Source organism: Gigantopelta aegis, chromosome 4 (assembly GCF_016097555.1).
Source record: "Gigantopelta aegis isolate Gae_Host chromosome 4, Gae_host_genome, whole genome shotgun sequence".
In the NCBI taxonomy this organism is placed as follows: Eukaryota; Metazoa; Mollusca; class Gastropoda; order Neomphalida; family Peltospiridae; genus Gigantopelta; species Gigantopelta aegis.
In genome coordinates, this window is record NC_054702.1 from 13,072,800 (window position 1) to 13,096,298 (window position 23,499).

Consider the following 23,499-nt stretch of genomic DNA (forward strand, 5'->3'; position numbering starts at 1 on the left):
GATCTTTCAAATGCATCATCTCATAGGCAGAATAACACATACCACGGCCTTTGATATACCAGTCGTGTTTCACTAGCTATAACGAGAAATAGCTCAATGGGTCCACCGACGTGGATCGACCCTAGACCGACCTCGCATTAGACGTGGTGGTGGTGGCGAGGGGTTCTGCTATGGAATGACCAAATAAATAAATTAATTAATTAATTTATCAAGAATGTTTCAGAATTAAATGTCTCGTCTACGATACACGTTTGTTCAGTGCACTGTAAACCAGTTTCTCTAATCTAATCACTAAAATGGTCGAAAGAACCTTTTAAAATTCTCTGCATAATATTTTCAACAGACCTCCAGAAAATGTGTTCACTTAACTTGAAAGACAATTATGTAAAGCGAGAAGGATTATATGTTCGTGGTCAAACAGAATATTAACTATTAATGATAAAATAATAATTATAAAGTCACAAATTCTTCCACTTTTCACACATTTATTTATTGCTCTTCCAAACCCAGATAATTTATTTTTCAAACGATTCAATACATTATTATACAAATTTATCTGGAAAGGTAAAAGAGACATAATTATGAGGAATTTACTAATTAATGAGTATACATATGAAGGACTTAAAATGATTGATCCTTTGTATTTAATCTCTACACGAATAGCGCGCTGTCGATTGCAATACATTAAAATGGTTATCTGGTGTATGTTGTCGAAATTCTCCGCAGGATGTTGTAAATAAAAGGAAGGAAATGTTTTATTTAACGACGCACTCAACACATTTTATTTACGGTTATATGGCGTCAGACAAATGGTTAAGGAACCTGCTGAGGCCACTTCATTGGCTAGTCTTTTCGATTAGCAGCAAGGGATCTTTTATATGCACTACCCCACAGACAGGATAGTGCGAGAACGAGAAATAGACCAATGGGTCCACCGATGGGGATCGATCCTATACGGACCGCACATCAAGCGAACGCTTTACCACTGGGCTACGTCCCGCCCCTTGGTAAATAATAAATAAATAACAAAACAAAAAAGCAAAAAACAAACTCAATCCTTTGCAATCGTTTGCCATCATGTGTGCCAGACATATTATAATATGTGGAAAATAAAACACATTAATCTGGTTTTGTGCAAAATTTCAATGCACTGCATTGTACATTATTTCCGCTTTCCCTCTTGGAAATGTGGAACATTTTGTCTTAATCTCCCGGTACACTGACCAATAGTTTTGCAAACCGCACATAACAAACATTTGTGTTATTTCCAAAACATCTTTCCTTTTCTTTTCACGTCAAGAACAACTGGTGGTATTGACACAAACACTTGAAATGTATGACATGCAGAAAGGTTAAAGCGAGATTCTGGTACGCTGGTAACATTGCATCGGAACCTATATTTGAAAAACAAAAAATCCGATATATGTGTAAATAAAATATCTTGGTTCAAAACCACAGAAGAAACATAATTTCCAGCTGCGTCTTGCAGTTAACATCAAATGGAAAGAAAGAAAGAAATGTTTTATTTAACGACGCACTCAACACATTTTATTTACGGTTATATGGCGTCAGACATATGGTTAAGGACCACACAGATTTTGAGAGGAAACCCGCTGTCGCCACTACATGGGCTACTCTTTCCGATTAGCAGTAAGGGGTCTTTTATTTGCGCTTCCCACAGGCAGGATAGCACAAACCATGGCCTTTGTTGAACCAGTTATGGATCAGTGGTCGGTGCAAGTGGTTTACACCTACCCATTGAGCCTTGCGGAGCACTCAGGGTTTGGAGTCGGTATCTGGATAAAAAATCCCATGCATCGACTGGGATCCGAACCCAGTACCTACCAGCCTGTAGACCGATAGCCTAACCACGACGCCATCGAGGCCGGTTTAACATCAAATGGATTCATTCATAAAAAAAGTTCTCCTGTTTGTATCATATTTATTACTTACTTTTGTTTACATATGACATGCTTAATCATATATGTTTTAATAATTTGTGTGCTGAGTTTTATTTATAGATAGTTTATATTGTGCCGACTTCGTGGAAATCTACGCCACAGACAACGTCACTGTATGTGGAGACGACCCCAGCGTAAACGTGGTTTTCTTGTCGACCAATTCCTGACCCTGGTACATGACGCTGACCTCATAATCACCATGGAAACCATCAACAGTGAACTGGTTTCCAGACTGAGACAGCGTGTGAGTCTCCTTGGTCATCCACTGGTTCTCCAACAGATCCAGGACACGCTGACCCGCACCGTTTAACTGAAGTAAAGAAACAGTATGGAGCTGATTATGTGCAAACCTCGTCTAACTAGTGGACTCTGTGTTGCGTATAGGTACAAACTGCATTGCTAACTGTTTTAAATGGATTAGACACAATTTTCCCAAGCTAACAAGGACTTATTCAATGTTGTTAATACGAACCATTGGAGAACCTTTTTTAATAATTAAAAAGGAATTTAGGATTTTAAAAAAAGAAATCAAAAGAAGGAAAGATAGCAGGAAATTATATTTGTGTCTCTGCCTTAAGCTCCATGTGTTTGGTTCAACGTTGGACAAGCATGATTGTTAGTTCGCAGCTTGTTTCTACAATAGCTTGTGATCTCAAAATCTGACAGAGGTCTCATCTTCTGTCAACCTCATCAGTGTTCTGTCACTTCTCATAGAGATGGCGAGCAAACATTCCACACAACATTGTACAGTGCAAACAGCTGTGTTATAATATTTATCAGTTTGTATGGATTAGCATGTTGTATCGTGTTGTTGTTTCTTTTAAGTCAACTGGAGTTTGGTCAGTTACGTATCTATAGAAAATATACCATTCCAAATGAAAAAGCCCATCCAGGTCTGTAAGTATCTGTAAGCTTCTACAGTTCAGGATTATATGATTTAGATTTTGATTCTATTACATAAAAGTAGTTTAATAATAACGTTTAAAACAATCATGCAGGAGGGGTGTTTATTGGTTAGACACTCTGCTCAAGGCGAATTTTTTATTGAAAACACACACACACACACACACACACACACACACACACACATATATATATATATATATATATATATATATATATATATATTATACACACACACAAACGTATTGGGCATAAGTTAACAAACTTACGAGGCCCTCTCCTAATTACAAACATTAAATTAGACAATAATTAATAATTTAATAATAAATTAATTAATTAAAGTAAACGCTTGTGTAAAACGATTGAATAAACTGAAAGGACATACAAGGAAAAGAAAACAAATAGAGGTAATGAATGTTTTTTTTATAAATATTATTTTCTACGGGAGCATGACCCGACCCCCTTAAAGACTTCGCTCGCCACTGCTGAATCTCCTGCGCACACGCCTCTACAGGAAAAAAAATGCCATTCAAATCATTGGTATTTTGTTTTCTAGATGCTGTGAAATTGCGTTCAGTACACAGATAAAATAAATGCATCCATTAAACAAAAATATTCTTGATACGGGCCTGATAATTACACCCGACTCGACAGTTATAACCACCGATATGATATATCATGCATGACAAGCGACACGTGAAGTACAAGTAATAACTCACTCTGAACTCGGTGCCACTGACCAGAGCCGCATCTTCCCCCCTCCAGTGCCGCTCACTCCAGAAGCCCCAGAACAAGATGCCCTCCACTGCGGGATGACCGTACAACACGCGCAAAGCTGTCTCGTAGAAGTCCGCGCGATCCACCTCGTTGCTACTTCCCACGTCCAACTCAGTCACCCAGATCGGCAGTCCGGCTTCTGAGAGTGTGTCCAGGTGAGCCTGTAAGGTGTAGAGAAGAAATAAAATACAACACACCCCGGCTTGTGGGAGAGTGTCCAGGTGAGCCTGTAGGGTGTAGAGGAGAAATACAATATAAAACAACACACCCTGGCTTGAGAGTGTCCAGGTGAGCTTGTAGGGTGTAGAGGGAAAATACAACAACACACCCCGGTTTATAAGAGAGTGCCCAGGAGAGCCTGTAAGGTGTAGGGAAATAATATAATACAACACACCCCGATCTGTGAGAGTGTGTCCAAGTGACCTTGTAGGTGTAGAAGAGAAATACAACACAATACAACACAACACAGCCCGGCAGGTGACCATGTAGGTGTAGAGGCGATAGATCAAAACCGTTTTTCAAACAAGAGAACACTAGAACTGCGAAAACTGCCAAACAATAATGATCGCAATACTTTATTCAAACATTAATATGGTGACTTTGCTACAAGTAACAGATAACATCGTAATACATATTATGTATTCCACAGCTGACATCGCAATACTTTCTATACGCGGTTTGACCTACTGCTGGCATCTCGCAATACGTCCATGACAATACATAATGGTTCTACAGTAACAGTATACAAAATGGAAGGAAGGAAGGAAGGAAATGTTTTATATAACACATTTTATTTACGGTTATATGGCGTCGGACATATGGTTAAGGACGACACAGATATTGAGAGTGAAAACCCACTGTCGTCACTTTATGGGTTACTCTTTTTGATTAGCAGCAAGAGCGACAAACAGCCCAGACCGACCCCGCATCAAGCGAATGCTTTACCACTTGGCTACGTCCCGCCATGTATATATACAAAATGGTATTATAACATACATCAGTGTTTTAAGTTTATATATTGAACTATATATATATATACTTGGTAGCAATTGTAATCGCATTCAAACATACAGAAGTCTTATTATGTTAATGTATACTCTTAGCCACAACATATTTTACACTTTGAAACAGTTCTATTTTTATGTAACCATAATAATCATTCATTAATATTATTAACATCGTCATTTTCATATTCATTATCATATCATCGTTATCATAATCGTCATCATCACCATCATCATCATAATAATCATCATTATCAAAATCATCATTATCATCATCACAATCTTCATCATAATCCTCATCCTCATCCGCACTGTTTGTTAACTATACTGTGACACAACCTTGATCAGACATCACAAACCTTTATTAATGTTGGACTGGGCATCTTATCAGCACTGAAGTGACACTGGACGCCGATTCCGTACAGACCAACATTCGCCTGTTTGATCTTGATGGCTTGAGTGAGGTATGCCTGGGTAAGAACAATAAGAACAATACTCCAGACGTAGTTAGGGCGTACTAGTGTGTGTTGCATACACAATAAACAGTGATAACAAGCACAACAACTTGGGTGATATCTACGATAATACGAAAGACAATAACAAAACACAACATCGCATTGTTTACTTAAAAGACAAATATAATCAGCAAAAATATCTCATATTAATAAATGAATAAATTAATTAATTCTGTCTTCTGTCTGCATGTCAGTCTCTCAGCCTGCCTTTCGTATTTCTGCCTGCTGTTCTCTCTCTCTCTCTCTCTCTCTCTCTCTCTCTCTCTCTCTCTCTCTCTCTCTCTCTCCCCCCCCTTTCTCTCTCTCTCTCTCTCTCTCAATCTATCGTGTCTGTGTGTCCACCTTTCTACCTCCGTGCATGTTTGTTATATACCCGTGGGTCTTGTGTATTTGTACCTGTGTTGTTGATCCACCAGCCACAACGGCGAACTCGTTAAGAAACATCTTCACGTCGGGGGCGGTGTCATGTGCGGTGCGGAACACTTGGAGGTTGTAGTCCATGTCGTTGACGTGCTCCTGGAAAAAGAAGCCATGCAGGTTTTCGTTGTTTACGTCCCAGTGTTCTACTCTGAAACAACAAACATAAAACACGAGATAAAATACACACAGAATACGATCACAGTCATATCTCTTGTCTGATCCTCTCTCTGTCTGTCTCTCTGTCTGTCTGTCTCTCTCTCTCTCTCTCTCTCTCTCTCTCTCTCTCTCTCTCTCTCTCTCTCTCTCTCTCTCTCTCTCTCTCTCTCTCTGTACCTCTCTCTGTACCTCTGTGTGTCTCTGTGTGCGTGCGTTTACCAGATGCACTATACAGGAATATAAGCTATCCATATTTATTCGCAACCACGTAGTGTTTTTCAAAACATGTCAAACTATAACTCATTACATTGACTAACAGACCAATGTAGTCCGGAATGGTATCCGTCAGCACCCCTCCATTTGTCACTTTCATGGCATTTTAGGCCTAGACTTCAATTTAGCAAAATGATTGTGCATTATCGGAATTAATTCTTACGGGCGGAACCGAAAATAGTTGATAACCAAATCAGAAGCAATGTGTGTGTTTTCGGAATGAAACGAGTGTCTTCTGATGTCTTCAATAATTTAAACATATCAGCTGGAGGAAACTGCACTTAAAAACGAAACAATATGGCTGTGCGACTGAAAATGGTACATATTCCATTTATTCCGTTTAAAATATTAAAATATTTATAACAAACATTAAATGCGATGCTTCTATATGAAGCGGGTAAAATATAGATTGAAGAGTGAATAGGTGCGTGCGGATATCACTTGCTCTTTCCCAACATCACCTCCACCCCTGACTAAAGTTAAGCTGCTTGTTACCACATTATTTCATTCTTATTCTATATACTAATTCCCTAGTTGATATACTTACAGGTTTGTAGTTTTCGACACGACGTCAACGATTCGGTCATGGACTACCTGTTTGAGTGTGTCGTTGTACAGTGGTTTCACCCAGCTGGGTACTTTCGTTTCCACAGACCACAGGATGTTGTGACCGCGCACTTTGATTCTGAAATTTAGACATGTTACCTGTCCTGAAGCACTTAAACAAGTTCAATTTAGTTTTCTTTCACGACACCACTATAGCATATTGACCTACTAAATATTCTAACGATTTTCTTCTATAATGAAATTATAGCTATGTTGTTAATTTTTAGCTAATGCTATATGATTAACATTTTTTCACCAACAAACTACCCCCCCCAAAAAAAAAAAAAAAATAATAATAATAATAATAATAAATTATAATAATAATAATAATAATAAAAATTAAATAAAATAAACAAAAACAAAAACACACACAAATAAACAGAAAGACACACACAAAACAAACAAACAAAACAAGACCCAAACAAACAAACAATAATAAAATAAAATAAAATTGTTAAAAACTGCGTAGAGTATCTGTAGCATTAACTGGAGAGCAATGCATATTAGTGGTGTAACGATACAGTAGGGTTGCGATACGATACGTATCACGATATTCACCTCATGATACGATAAGTATCGCGATATTAAATTTACAATAAAAAATGCTGAATTGTTGGTCTAGAAAATTATTAATGTATTAATAATAGATCACAAACAATGTAAATAAATCCAGACTTATATTTGTGACGATTGCAAAGAAAAGAACCACAAATGGTTCACAAATGTGTTTAATTATTTGTTTTAAAAAAAAAATATGGGCCTGATTTAGTTGCATTTGAACCTGATCTCGAACCTCTTTATAAAGTTCTGGAATTACTTTGGTACTAATTTCTATTCCGCTTTGGATTTGATATTTAGGCTCGAGCACATGCATGAATAAGCTCAACAAACCCAGCATTTTCAACATCAGAATATGGTCGCAAATCGTGTGCTATAAACTTGCATATGCGTTTTGTTATCGTTTTACTGCGATCACAATTCAGTGGCAGTTTTGGAACAAATACTTTATTCAACGTTGTAGCTTTTTGCAAACATTTGACGTACTCTAGTCTGTTTTACGTTTCGTAGGATTAGGGGAGTCATGCAATGATGGATGATGGCGAGTAATGTGTGATATATTTGTCGTGTTGCCATTGTAACTAATTACAGACTTCCATGTCGTCTGACACACTGTTTTATTTTTACACACTTTTGTAATACCGTTCTCATAATAAATGGGAAACTTGAAAAAAACGCCACATGGCAGACTTGTACTTCGCAGGCGGATTTTCAAATTCGTCTGCGAAGAACGGCGTGCTTTGCAAAGATGACGCACATGTCAAACAATATTGATGAAGTGCTTGGTTCGAGCAAGCGATTGGCCACAAATCTGGATATCAAACAATCAAAATTAATTTAACGTAACGCAATATACAGCTGTGCGTGACCTGGTTTCCGATAACGGTAACTGAAATGGAAACTAGGGCAAGATATGCGGTCTGTGCGTATGGTCATATTGAACTTAAATTTGCCAAAAGTACATTTATTTCAAATAAATCGATACTTTAAATGACAAATATCGATTTTTAAAAACCTTAAGTATCGACAAAATAGTGCACGTATCGTGAATCGTATCGTAGAGAGAAATATCGCGACATGTCGACTTATCGATACATCGTTACATCACTAATGCATATACACCCTGGTGTATATTTCGAGTTATTTAAAATCGTCGAAGATATTAATACAGCTGTGGTGCAAAACTGGTCGGTTAAAATAGCATTGATTGGTATGCTAAATGAATATACTTTTCTGTATGAAAACAAAACAATTAAGGCGTGTCTTTGCCTTTAACTTTGTTTCTTTCTTTTTTTGCTAACAGAAAGAGAAAGGGCTCACTGACAGGTATCGAACCTAGACCAATCACGCATTATATTAGGCGAGTGCTTTGCCACTGTGCTACGTCCCGACCCCGGCAGAAAGAGACAATAGGCACCTAGCCTTTTCTACTAGCAAAATTATTTAAACTATTTAAGTCCCAAACGGCCGTAGCTCAGAACGTCAGTATACACAGTTTCCTGTCAGCATCAAGCAGGGCGTTAAGGCTTCAGTGGATGTGTATGTCGTATTGTCTTTCAAACTTGACCTAATTTTGTAGTTTATTATCCTAGGATTATAGCCAGATACTGAAATAATCTACTCAGATGCAATATATCTGGGTAATAATATTTATACAGACGTTTGAAATGATAAACATTATATCAATACATACATTTACGAATCCCTTTGGACCAATTATTTCAAATTTTGTTTGTCGATTTTGAAGAAAAAACTAATGTTACGTAAGAAATTATTTTAAGTAAAAAATATACTGGACTTATTAAGATGACCGTAATTGTATTCAGTATAGGTACATGCATCTTTTGAGCAAAGAAATGGAAGCATATTGTAATTTTAATAATCAGAAAAACAACTACATTGTGACAATGGCTACACATTAACTATAGTTCCTTTAATATACAGACTCACGTTGTTCTTTCCTCGTGTACTTTTTATGTACGTAAGTTATTAAATCCACTCACCCATTACTTTTCAGTTTGTTTATTGCACGAAAAGCAGGCTCATACTTGATCTGTCCCTAGACAAACAAACAAAAATACAATTATTTATTGTAACCTCCAGTGTGTTACATTGAGATGCGTATTCCGAAATATGGTTTTGAATCCAATCATAAATAAAATAATAAAATACATTTAGTTAAAAACAAGCATTCTGAGAGTACTTCTATAGCAATCCATGTCCCCTACCGGGTTCAACAAATGTCTGTATTGTGCATTAAGTTCAAAGGGCCATACTTCTGTAAAAAGTTAGTAAATCGCTATGGACGCCAAACCTTAACAGTACATTGTAAAGTTATACAAAAAATTTCTGCTCAATATCTTGATCATTGCGAAAAAAAAGACTGAAAAGCAAATGTTCATATCTTCTAAGTTCAAGTACCTCGGTCAGAAATGAGTAAATCGCCAAAAAAGTAATTGTCAAACTTGATGTGTAATAGTACATGATAAAGCTATAGGCAAACTTTAAGCTCAACATCTTGAAGCATTGTGAAACAAAATGTTCGGAAAACTATATTCGAGTCAAACGGATGAACAGACAGACAGGCAGAGAAAAACACAGACAGGCAGAATAACGTAGAGGAAACATTTATTCCCCTCCCGTTAGACAGTTAAAGGACTAAAATGTAATACCTACATTTTCACGGCAAAGTATCTTTAATATAGGTCAATCTGCAGTATATTAGATCATTCTACTTTTGTGAACAGTAAGGTAGCCTCCTACGACAGGCGGGTGTTTAAGATCTCCATGTGAAAACTGTCATGGGGAAGGATTAATTGAGTCCCTTACTTTGATTACGGGGAGTCATGTAATAGTCCAGAGCCAGGACCAGCTAACAATGGTTAAACACAACACCCACTAAATACAGCTGGTTTGTCACTTCACTCTACTTGGGGGATGCCTCTGGAACAGTTCGTTTCCCCGATGGTGTCGTGGTTAAGCCATCGGACATAAGGCTATTAGGTACTGAATTCGCAGCCCGGTACCGGCTCCCACCCATAGCGCGTTTTAACGACTCAATGGGTAGGTGTAAGATCGTTGCACCCTTTTCTCTCTCACTAACCACTAAAAGCGAACAACTAACCCACAGTCCAGATAGCTGATGTGTGTGCCTAGGACAGCGTACTTGAACATTAATTGGATATAAGCACACAAATAAGTTAAAATGAAATTAAATGCCCTGTTGGTTTTGTGAATATTACAATGGCCTCGTCAGATGATTGTTTGTAGTGTATATAATTCTTGATTAAATATTCACTGACATACCTGCACCCGTTCCATCTGTTTCCACTTCAAAGCGTTTTCCGTGACAGCCCAGTTGAAGTGCTGGTTAATAAAATCCTGGTACCTCGTGTCACCACTGTCATACTCAGAAACGCTAATTGCCGTACCAAACGGAAACGCTTTTTTTGTTTGAGTTACCTAAGATAAAGACATAATGTAACATGCAGGTCAACTAAATTCTGTATCAGTTATGAGTGTCTAATGTGTACCGAGTCCTGAATAAACATGTTATACAAAAATGGATTTATTACGTGTAAAGATACTTCAAAATGTAAATAAATGAGTTACATTTAGAAGAGTGAAGCTAATAGTTATTAAATATACTAAAAGGCAAAAGTTATTGTGACACACAAAAGACAAAGATAATTGATAAGTTTTTACTGCCGTGTATGAAACGTTATAACATGGAAAGAGAAATGTCTGAAGGTATGGAAACGAGCAATAGTCCATGAAAAGGGCCCATATGCAAATGAGCCACATCACTAGAGGGGGTCCAGAGCGAAGTTCACACAGTCAGTAGCGAGCGTGTCCACATTGAGCATTGATACAGGCCTGGCACCGTCGACTCATTGAGGCCACTAAACGCTGGAGAAAGGGATGGTACGGGCTGTGAGGGTTGCTGGCAGGTACCTGTTTCGCAGATGCGTGGTTCGGATCCAAGTGTCTTGGCGAGGGGTTGTCACGTGTGGTCGTTCCGCTACGGGGACGGTCCCTGACCTGGTTGTTTTGTTAATATCGTTGTCATAAGTGTTATATGGTGTTTCTGTCGACGTTGAATTGACGTGCGACGTCACGCTGCGAGGCTCCAGATTAAGCATCCCTATGACTCGCCATCTGTAATTTTCACTGAGGCGTGGCATGACGAAATTGCATCAAACAGTTCACTAATGGTGTTTTTCTGACTTCTGGACTTCTGAAGGCTGCATAGAGTGGCACTGATTTGCGACTGAACGTTTGGCCTTTTATGGTGAACACAGGATAGCATTTCTCCCGAATATTCCATCTTTCTTGCACAAAGCAATGCAATCGCTGCAACAATTGCTTGGATGCATTTCTTTAAGCTGTGTCATGCACTTTTTCTCTGGTTTACATCCATAACTCCATTCACAAATTTATTACTTCAAACAATCCATGTCACAATAACTTTTGCCTTTGAATATATATATTATACAAAGTACCGTGCGATTGTTTAGTCTTTGTTGAGTTTTTGCAGTGATTACATACTACAATTTTGCTAGTAGTAAAGCATCGTGGTAACATTTTTCTTTATTTGTGGTTATTAAATTAATGAACTCGTATGGTTGCCAGATGGCGCTAGATGTCATTGGAGAACTGTTGGCATAACGAGCGTATTATATCAATAATATATGAAGAAGGGACTCGACATATTAGCATTAACAATCGGAATTTGAATGAGCACATCCAGAATAGCACTTTGATGAACATAGTTATGGTTATTTGGGTATGTAGTATAGCTGTCAGTTGCATGGTTAAAAAGTTAACATAATACATCTCGACTACATACAATACTTTACATGCAATGCAACGCAGTAAGGTGTGATGCGATTAGAAGCTATGTGATGCAATGAAATACTGTATCAGGTTGGTATTTGTAATCGCATTTAGTGGTTAAGGTATGATACCTAATATTTTTAAAAGAAAAACAGCTTACTTTGATTTCGACTTCATTGAGGTTAATGTTCGCTGCCGTTGTTACCCTAAAAAAATATTGTACTTAACCTCTATGCTATTCAAATTAAAGAAACAAACATTGTATTACAGACACGAAGAACATAATATACAAAGGCTAATGGAATATCAACTAGTCGTCTCATCGTCATCGTCATCGTCATCACCATCATCATCATTATCCTCCTCCTCATCATCATCATTTTCACCTTCATCACAAAAATAGTCATCATTACAAATGACAATACTACAAGTCAGACTGTTAAGGATACGAATACAGTGGATAATACTACTAACTTTTATCAACTGATCAATACTCTTCTCTTCAGTTATTATCATTATCATCGTCTTCATTATTATTATCATCATCGTCATCATCACCATCGTCACGATCATCTGACATCATCACCGTCGTCATTATCATCATTTCCAACAGCATCATGATCACAAATTACAATACTATATAACAGAGATTTTGTTAATATTTTAACTTATTCGATGCCACTACTACTTTTCTCAACTGGTGGATATTCATCATCATTATTAGTATCATCATCATCATCATCATCATCATCATCATAATCATTATTATCATCAGCAGCAGCAGCAGCAGCATTATCATCATCAGCAGCAACATCATCATCATCAGCAGCAGCAGCATCATTATCATCATTATCATCATCATCATCATCGCAACTGACAATACTACATGATAGAGACTGTTAGAGGTGAACCTACTGTATGTTGATGTCATTTTTCCGTAGCTGGTTGATGCTCGAGTCCACGTCTTGTCTCCAGTTGGTCCACTCCTCCAGAAGCTGCAGAGAGGCTTCGTCCACAATGAAGTCCACACCAGGGGAAGGACCCTCCACATAAATTCTCACTTTATCAAGCGCTGAAATTCGTACGGGTATATAATTATATACATATGCGTTCTTCACCTCGACGTAAAGTCTTACTTCATCAAACGCTGGAATCCGTACAAATATATAATTATATCATGAAGCTTTGTTCACTTTGACAAAAAGTCTTGCTTTATCAAACTAGAATTTGTACAAGCATATACTTATATAATTAAGCGTTCTTCACATATTTTATCAAGCGCTGAAATTGGTACAAATATGTAATTGTATAATTAGGCTTTGTTCACATCGACGAAAAGTCTTACTTTATCAAGCGCTGGAATTGCTCCAAGTATATAATTATATAACTAAGCGTTGTTCACCTCGACGTAAAGTCTTACTTTATCATATATATATGGAACTGAGATCCTTAAGCAAGAAACGAGGCTCGGTATTATCAGCTAGAGCATTTCATAGGGCATCTGTACTAACATACATTACATGAACGTCAATCGTCTTTAGAAACAGCCAAGATAATGGATCTTCCCGTTAAACTAATATAAATCATCTGGTATGCATTGGACGATTGTTGTAATTCAAAGTTCGGGGAGTACCTACAAATCCCAGGACCTACCAGCCTTACATCCGAAGGTTTAACCACTACAACACCGACACCAGTCAACCAGTTAATGGTTTTGTTTGTTTTATTTAACGAGACCACTAGAGCACATTTATTTATTAATCATCACCTATTGGATGTCAAACATTTGGTAATTGTGACACAGTCTTAGAGAGGAAACGAGTTACATGTTTTGATTAGTAGCAAGGGATCTTTTATATGCACCATCCCACAGACGGGATAGCACATGTCACAACCTTTCATATACCAGTCGTGGTGCACAGGCTGGAACGAGAAATAGCCCAATGGGGATCGATCCCAAAATCAACCGAGCTTTACCACGTCCCGCCCCCACACCAATTAATGTTGGCTAAAACGTAAAATTCTTACGTTTGTTTGGCACATGTACGTCTCCTCCCAGTTTTACCCAACCATCTGCAACTCGAAGTAGCCTGTAAGCCTCCACTTGATTGTACCTTGCAGTTCCGTCTGAAAAAGAAACCAAATTGTCGGAGAAACCTTTATGCCAGCGTGCAACACTAGATTTACTAATTACTACTATATTAGTGGACAAATGTAATTTCCGATTATTCCTGGGATGTGTGAACTAGAGCACATTAATTTATTAATCATCGGCTATTGGATGTCAAACATTTTGTAATTTTGACATAGTCTTAGAGAGGAAACTCGCTTCATTTTTCTATTAGTAGCAAGGGATCTTTTATACGCGCCATCCAATAGACAGGATGGCACATGCCACGGTCTTTGATATACCAGTCGTGGTGCATTGACTGGAGCGAGAAATAGCCCAATGGGACAAAGACTGGGATGGATCCTAGACCGACCGCGCATCAGGCAAGCCCTTTACCATTGGGCTACTTCCCGCCCTTGGTGGAAAAAGATGCCTACCTAAAAATTTGAAGTGTGACGTCACCTTGACTTTTTGACCCAGCTGACCTGGAAGGTCATTAACAAGCTTGACCCAAACCGAGGCTGAGTACAACTTGCCGGGTTGAAGGTCAACATACTGCTGCGGTCCCTGCCACGTCTTTGTTCTGTAATGTGAAGAACGAAAACCAGATGTCACAAAAACTGGGTAGGTGATTGGGTGGATGGATGGATAGGTGGATGGTCTGGATTTATAGATGGATGAATATACGAATGGATAAATAGTGAATCGAAGGATATGTGAATGGACGAAAGGATGGACGGATGGGATGGCTGATGGATGGATGGACGGACAGGCGGACGAACAAACGAACGGACGGACGAATGGATTGATGGTTAGATGGATGGTTGGGTGAATAGATGGATCGACTGATGGATGGATGGACTGATGGATGGATGGATGGAGGGAGGGAGGGAGGGATGATTAGATGGATGGACGCATGGATGGATGGATGGACGGACGGATGGACGGACGGATGGACGGACGGACAGACGGACAAATGGATGGATGGATGGATGGAAGGATGAATGCACGAACCGATAAACGGTGAATGAAAGGATTGATGAATTGATAATAATGAAATAGTTACAATAGTATGAATTTAATATGGTGACAAGTTGTAAATAAATATAATAATAAAAAATGTCGGCGTACAGGGTCATCTAAACTGCGTGCGGCACGTGCGTGCGGTCCGACTGCTGTGTTTGATGCATCTGTGGCTTGCGTTTTGGGCATATACTCCAAATAAATTATGATTATTGTATTCCCCATATGCCGTTGCCTAACAGCCTGGGTGTAATAAAGTTCTGTTGTGTTCCGTTATGTTGTGTTCTGTGTGAATTTGTGGACATACCTGGCACTAGTCTGTATCGCGTACTCCTCGCTGTGTGGGGTCTGAGTGACGGAACATGTTAAAACACAGGTGATATTGGGTGAACTAGGACGTACCTGGCACTAGTCTGTATCGCGTATTCCCCGCTGTGTCGAGTCTGAGTGATGGAACACGTGAATCCCCAGCAGTTCCAGTCAGACAAACTCTCCATGTCGGGATTCTTGAAGAGGTTCTGAGACACACCACTATTCATAGATAGATAAAATAAATAAATATACAGTACACCGATAAAACGTGTTGCACCTCACATTTAATCTACCTGCAAGAAAACAAGGAGTCACATTCCATTTAAGAGATGTTATGAATGTTTTGTTTTATCAGCAGCCTTAAGTTTTGCTGAAAATAGCAATTCCATTTTGGGGCTACCCTGCACTGGTTTCAACCTCATGTCTATACTGCACAACAACTGTATAACAAATAAAGATGTATTTATTTACTGACCACGGATTGTAGTATTTGCATAAATAATCAATGCCACATATTATTACCAATCACAGCCGCAGCTGTTTTTACTCCGTAAATATTTCATTGCGTACCTCGAACCTTGACACGCAACCTCCAGTCGTACCGCCACTCAGACGGCTACACTGAATGGCTATGATACGTTTTACCTGGACGCTGCAGTTTCCATCAATGAACGACTATGATATATTTTACCTGGACGCTGCAGTTTCCACCAATGAACGACTATGATATATTTTACCTGGACGCTGCAGTTTCCACCAATGAACGACTATGATATATTTTACCTGGCCGCTGCTGTTTCCACCAATGAACGACTATGATATATTTTACCTGGCCACTGCAGTTTCCACCAATGAACGACAATGATATATTTTACCTGGCCGCTGCAGTTTCCACCAATGAACAACTATGATATATGTTACCTGACCGTTGCAGTTTCCACCAATGAACGACTATGATATATTTTACCTGGCCACTGCAGTTTCCACCAATGAACGACAATGATATATTTTACCTGGCCGCTGCAGTTTCCACCAATGAACGACTATGATATATGTTACCTGACCGCTGCAGTTTCCACCAATGAGGCGCCGTCCGTTATGAAGTCCACCCCAGGAGCAGGACCTTCCACATACACTCTTGTTGACTTTAGTTCTGAAAGAAGAAACAATGAGATAAACATAACGTATTCATGTCAGTAGAACAGTTAATGAATTACATTGTTATTTTCATCCCTCCATTTGGAAATTCAATGTTCTCCTGATAATAACTCCAGTTTCAGAAATCTGAAAACCACTTTGAAGCGAGTATGAGGCGGGCGTGAATAACAGCTCTCTTGACAAAGAGAGACGTATTAATAACAAATGTTACTGTGTTGCTGTTGTGTATTTGGTAGTATACCACTTGTACAGTTGTTATCAGTTAATACTACATTATAACAAGTAACCTCAAAGCAATGGGTTATTCAAATGTTACAGAGGTCAACCTAGGTGTAATCATCAAAAAGGTACATCAACATTTTGTACTATTTTCTAAATCGGACTATGTTAAGCTGCTACAACGACATAACAAATGGTGGGTGTTGCCTAAACCAACACAATTGTATATACTCACGTTCATTCGGCACCGTGAACTCTCCTTTTAGCTGTATCCAGCCATCAGCAGTACGAACGTTCGAATTGCTATCAATAGCGCGATAGTCACTGGTTCCATCTGAAAATCAGAATGTATGAGTACAAAATACACTGGATAAAAACATATGTATATACAACCATCTTAAGTATCAGTTAGAATTGACTTGAACATTGGCTATCCAGATTTCCCAACTGAACCTTCGTCTACAAGTTCTATGTATTAAAAGCACTAAACTTATATAATAGCTAATGTTAAATTGTGTTCGCTACAGCAGAATATTTTATTGTAAAGTTACACATCACTTCCTTTTTCTTGATTAAATTATTTTGGGGGGCAAATCCGGTGTGTTTCCGGTTGTTCCGAAGATGTAGAAGGTCAAAATGCATTTCATGCAAAAAAGTCATGTATGTTGAAAACTGGGGATCAGTGCCTTTAATAAAGGTCGAGACTCATCGAAAACTTAATTCACTATTGTTTGGTATCTACATATACCTTTTATAATATATATGAAGTATCAATAAAGCAATTTTTTTTTAATTGACCCGTTTTTAATATATTCGCAATAAAAGTCTCGTTTTTCCCATCGCCTGCCAAATCGCCTGTCGACTCCAAGAGCTAAGTCACATGACCCCGTGACGCGCTAACAGGCATAACATGAAAGCGTAATTCGCAGCCTTTCAGACATTTTACTTGGAAGGTGGAACACATGTATTTTTAAAACGCGAAAATTTGATTCTACTGAACTGAATTGTATGGATGGAATATTCTTTTGGGGATAGTTTTTAAATGTAAAATATGTTGAGTTTTTAAATGTAAAATATGTTGAACCATTGTTTAGTGTTTGGATGTGTCCAAACTGCAGTTTTTTCGAACTTTAGACAATACGAAAACCACAGGGTTTGCATGGAAGCAGTTCTTAAACCGAACCCGTGCGTAATGGAAAGGACCATCACGAAGTTATAGGATCTGCAGTGACCACTTCATCCCTGGGGATTACGACAATTATTTAAAGTGGTCGATAAGAATGACACATATTTAAATACACACACACACACACACACACACACACACACACACACACACACACACATATATATATATATATATATATATATATATATATATATATATATATATATATATATATATATATATATATATATATATATATATACTGTGTATTAATAATGTGCTATAAGCGTGGACCTTTAAATCTCCGAAGCGACTTGATCTAGCTACGTTGATTGCCTGCAAACGAAGCCTTAGTTAGTAGATCTCAAACCTATTGATCGGCCAATTCTTCGATTTTTAAAAACAACAACAACAATCACAAACCTCTTATTTGAAACCACGTCATTGAGGTTTGATCCCCTACCTTGATATTTGAACTGAACGGTTGTTTTTATTCTCTGGGAAGTCTGTCCACTCAGATCGTTGACGAGACGAGCCCAGACCGAGAACGTGAACTGTTTGGACGACTCAACCGTCACGAACTGGGAAGGACCTTGCCACGTAGCAGACCTGTAACCAAGTCAAAACTATAATATATATCTTATAAATTAAACCTCGAACATATCTCTGTGTGTCTCTCTCTCTCTCTGTTTTCCACGATCAAAAGTTAAAAAGAGCACATTGGTTTATTAATCATCGGCTATTGGATGTCGAATATTGATTAATTTTTACATATAGTCTTAGAGAGGAAACCCGCTACGTTTCCATTAGTAGCAAGGGATCTTTTATATGCACCATGCCACAATGCAAAGTCGAATGTACATTAGGCAAAATAGTGATTCTATGAATATCTACCTAGTGCCTCGTCTATAAAAGGACAATCATTCCCGAGGAGATCCTTTACTCCATAATACGCCATTCCTGCACCTCTCAAAAGAGGACTGCCACTCCCAGACTAGTTTACTCAATCAAAACTAGCACAGGACAGACTTTATTGCAATAAATATAGCTGTGTTGGCATGGCCTCATGAATCACTGTCACAACAGTGATAATATCAGGTGTTCGCGAAAGGTGAACACATTGTCCTTCACTTCATCTAAAACGATGAAACAAAATAGCCAGAATTACTTGAAAAAGATGAAACATTATGCATAAGTTCAAAATATGGAATAGCATCAATCAGTCATTATTTTTGTCAGTATAGTATTTAGTAGATATAGCCTCCGAATGTTTACCCTGAAACGTTTTGAACGTCCCCAGGTATCAGGAAGGATGATATGGCGTTGTTTGAAATCTGCATACAATGAGCATGACATAAGGTAACTTAGAAGTTGTGATATCTAGACATCAAAAGCTGAAGCAGAAGCTATGTTGTTCGATATGAAAGGTAAAAGACTATCGGAAGGTAGAAGTCATCCTTGTTATCATACCGCTTCGAGGTATGAAACTTAATCAATATCTTTAGATGTTGTTTTTTTATACCTAAATGGATGGTAATCTGATATACTGCTAGTTTGAATGATATGAGATCATCAATATAGCGGACAGTAAAGTTAAAAGTTTTGTTTTGATTTAACCAGTTAGAAATTCTGATTCATTTGCATAAAGAAACAATTCAGTGAGTTGTGGAGCATTTGGTTCCCATTGGGATTCATACTTCCTGTCCTATACCCAAATGTATATCTATAGGTGGTATGTATGTATGTATTTATGTATGTATGTATGTATGTGTGTATGTATGCATGAGCGTTCGACTGTAAGCATGTATGCATACATGTTTTGATGGTTGTATACATAGGCAAGGTCTGGCGCATGTATTTACGTATGTAAGTAAGCATATCGCACACAGACAACATAGAAAAACACACATTTAAAACGCATGTACACACAGAAAAACGCACCCCCACTATATTTTACTCACACTCACAAACACACACTATAGCGGGTTTCATCTGATGACTACGAGTCCAAATTACCAGATGTTTGACATCCAATAGCCGATGATTAATAAATCAATTTGCTCTAGTGGAAACAAACAAACGTGTTCCTGATCGCCGTTCGTATAGCGAGGGTTCCACTGTGAGCTTGGTCCGTGGTAGAACAAGAACACCCGAAACAGTCCCAGGCCGACATAATCTCCCTGAAATAGCCTTCTAGTTTTTCTTCGTTTGGGTTCTAGGGAGTGTTGTTGATTTTATTTAATAAGATCAAAGAAAATCTGATCGACGTCTATTATGATTTAGGCAATGTTAAACAAAACAGCCGTATCTAGAGGGTACCTGTTTATGGTGATGGCGATGATGATGATGATGATGATGATGATGATGAAGAGGAAGAAGAAGAGGAAGAAGAGGAAGATGATGATGATGATTATGATGGTGATGATGACGACGACAACGACCGCGAAGATGATAAAGGAACTAAAAATAAAGTAAAAGATTAAATAGGAATAGAGACGAAGAAAAAACCCACATATTTTTATTCGTTTGATATTATTAACATGTTACGTACCTAAGCCAAAATCTATAAAGTACACATACCTTCCTGATGCCTGTATAGCAGAAGCTCCACTGTGTCTGGTAGCCGTAACTGAGCAGGTGAATCCCCAACAATCCCATCCGTCCAGAGTTTCCATGTCTGGGTTCTGAAGTAGCTCCTGTGCCAAAATGTTTGGCAGCAAACACACAATCACTATAACGAACCGCATACTTGTACAGTATGAAGGACATTGGCCGCGATGGCAAAACAAAAAAATACTTTGTGAGTTTATCAATATAATTGTCAGCGGCGGTGATTACTCTGGGACGACCTGACCTTGGCCTGTCATTAACACTTTGAGTGGTGTTGTACCGTGCCCATAAAGCAGAGATGGTCTGCCAGGAGACGCCAAAGTGCCTTGTCACAGCGTGTTGAGTTGCCCCTACTTGCAATCTCCTAATGGCATTATTGCGTTGAGCTGACGTCAGGCATGTCATTATTGCGTTACCTACAGTGTCGTTATGCGGTCTGTTTGAATCACTGCTGATGCGACCTTTTATGCCCCACCAACGGATGGTTCGGCATGCAAAGTTACAGAACTTCATGATGCACGTGCTTCTCTGAGGGTTGCGCTTTTGCGTTTCAGTACAAACGTTGACTATGGCTACGTTTATGCGAATCGAACGTGTTTTCTAGTGTTTTTGTATAACCATTCGCTCACTTACTTGATTGTCTTTACGATGTTTTTGATTCAGTAAAAATAATCCGATAGCATTATTTTTACCAATGTCATGGATTTTTTTCTTTTCTTTTTTTTCTTGAAGAGTATATAATATCGCTCAGCCTTTGTATTTGTTTTTCAAATAACCCACCTACTCTAGATAACATCAACATTACTATTCTTTTATTACATTTTGTTTCCGAAACATTTTGGAATTGCCGTTGCTGAATATATTGTTTCATTTAACTGTTTCCGTTCGGGGTTTTGTTATTAATTTTTAGCTGATATATGACGCAGTTAATTTTGCGTTAATAATAAATGAACAACAAACAAAATAATAAGAAGCACAGGTTGTTTTTATAGTTTACTCCATGGTCTGTGTTTGTAGTACATTTAGATTATTAATTAAAAACGTTTTATACAATCATAATCTGAACGATGAAAGAGTTAACGTTTTCAAAATTATATCTCTGTACAAGTTTGAGTTACGAGGTGCGGGTTTTTGACTGTGAAGTGACTGTGCACCGAATAAACATAAGAATGTTAAAGCCGGTATCTCACTGCGCTTCACTTATTAAAGGTAACCTGACTTCAAATATACAATATGTGTGATTTTTATTTTTGTGTGTGAAAAAGTCATAAGTCGTTTTTAAACATGTTCAAACAGCTATCGTTATATGTACAAGTAGAGTTAGTTTTAACTATTAATCATGAGGGCCGTAGCTAGGATTGTGTGTGTGTGTGTGTGTGTGTGTGTGTGTGTGTGTGTGTGTGTGTGTGTTTTTGTGTGTTTTGTGTGTTGTTGTTTTGTTTTGTTTTTGTGTTTTTTGGGGGGGGGGGGGGGGTGGGGGTGCAACTGAGTAGTTAATAGTCTAAAACTCCTCAAACGGTTAAGAAAATAATTTTCTTTAAGTTTCTATAATTTTTACGGATTTTTTCTTGACCCCCCCCCCCCCCCCAACCCCCCCAACCCCGCTAGCTACGACCCGGACTTCCCAGGACGTCGTAACAGTCAGAAATTCACGGAGAATACACACTAATTAAGATGAAAATACACTAATGGAAAGAAATAAGGAACAGAGAAAGAGTTACTAAAGAACGTGACTGCAGCCAATACGCTGATCCACGGTGTCAGGAAGTTAAAGTTTGTTTTGTTTAACGACACCACTAGAACACATTGATTTATGAATCATCGCCTATTAGATTTCAAACATTTGGTAATTTTGACATATAGTCTTAGAGAGGAAACCCGCTACATTTTTCCAATAGTAGCAAGGCATCCTTTATATGTGCTATCCTATCTGTGGGATGGCCTTTGATATACCAGTCGTGGTGCACTGGCTGGAACGAGAAATAGCCCAATGGGCCCACATACGGGGATCGATCCCAAACCGATCGCGCATCAAGCGAGCGCTTTCTTTTAGTGTACTCTTTAGTGATTACTTTACCAAATACAACCATACTTGTCGCTGTGGCAGTGTTTAATTTAATGCCATAAACGTTTTAAAACATGTTGTTAGGGATCGCGGTTCACGGTTTTGTCTTGACACTTTTATATCTGGTGTACGGTTTTGTCATAGTGCAGTGTTCGGTTTCGTCAATACGCAGAATAGGCTATATTCAGGAACTGAGTTAACAAACGCAAAATTACCGGCCACACACACACACACACACACGCACGCATTTTAAATAGAAGCCATAAACGAATCATCATCTACGCTGATAATAAAGCTGACCGTTTTACCATCAACGAACATCTAAGTTAAAGGATTTATTTTAATTAATGCCACCACTAGAGCACATTAATTTATTAATCATTCCCTATTGAATATCAAATATTGGATAATATTGACATAGTCATAAAGCTATATAACAGGGGTCTATTTCACATAACATCGTAGGTTTACATCATTATGGAAGATGGAGCATTTTAAGGACAAAAGAAATTGAAATATGTGTTCGAAAAAATGCATTAGTGTACTGTTAATAGTACGTTTACGTGCAAAACTAGATTGACGATGTTTTGTGAAATTGAGCCCTGGCCCTTAGGAACTCAAGGACGGCAATATATGTGTTGATATTACCGACTCTATGTAAAGTTACAAATATGGTTGTGCCCCCCCCCCCTCCCCAACACACACACACACAACACACAACATACACACACACACACACACACACACACACACACACTAAAGGTCGGGCCTGAGTAAACGATCTTTTATGCGCACATTCTCGACATTCAGGCAATATGAGAATTT

General features: G+C 38.3%; 1 protein-coding gene across 1 annotated transcript; it reads right to left on the reverse strand.

The window, feature by feature from the left end:
- Positions 1-1,955: 1,955 nt before the first annotated feature.
- On the reverse strand, positions 1,956-20,768 carry LOC121369686 (endo-1,4-beta-xylanase 1-like). The gene is made up of 17 exons (XM_041494737.1): positions 20,580-20,768; positions 20,081-20,214; positions 18,463-18,608; positions 17,067-17,165; positions 16,514-16,607; positions 15,545-15,673; positions 14,557-14,702; positions 14,038-14,136; positions 12,925-13,081; positions 12,170-12,215; positions 10,480-10,635; positions 9,177-9,232; positions 6,557-6,694; positions 5,557-5,728; positions 5,005-5,115; positions 3,584-3,802; positions 1,956-2,271 (listed from the first exon to the last, which is right to left on the reverse strand). Exons 1-17 carry the CDS (start codon positions 20,766-20,768, stop codon positions 2,053-2,055), a joined length of 2,310 nt encoding a protein of 769 aa, XP_041350671.1. The 3' UTR covers positions 1,956-2,052.
- Between the last annotated feature and the right edge of the window lie 2,731 nt (positions 20,769-23,499).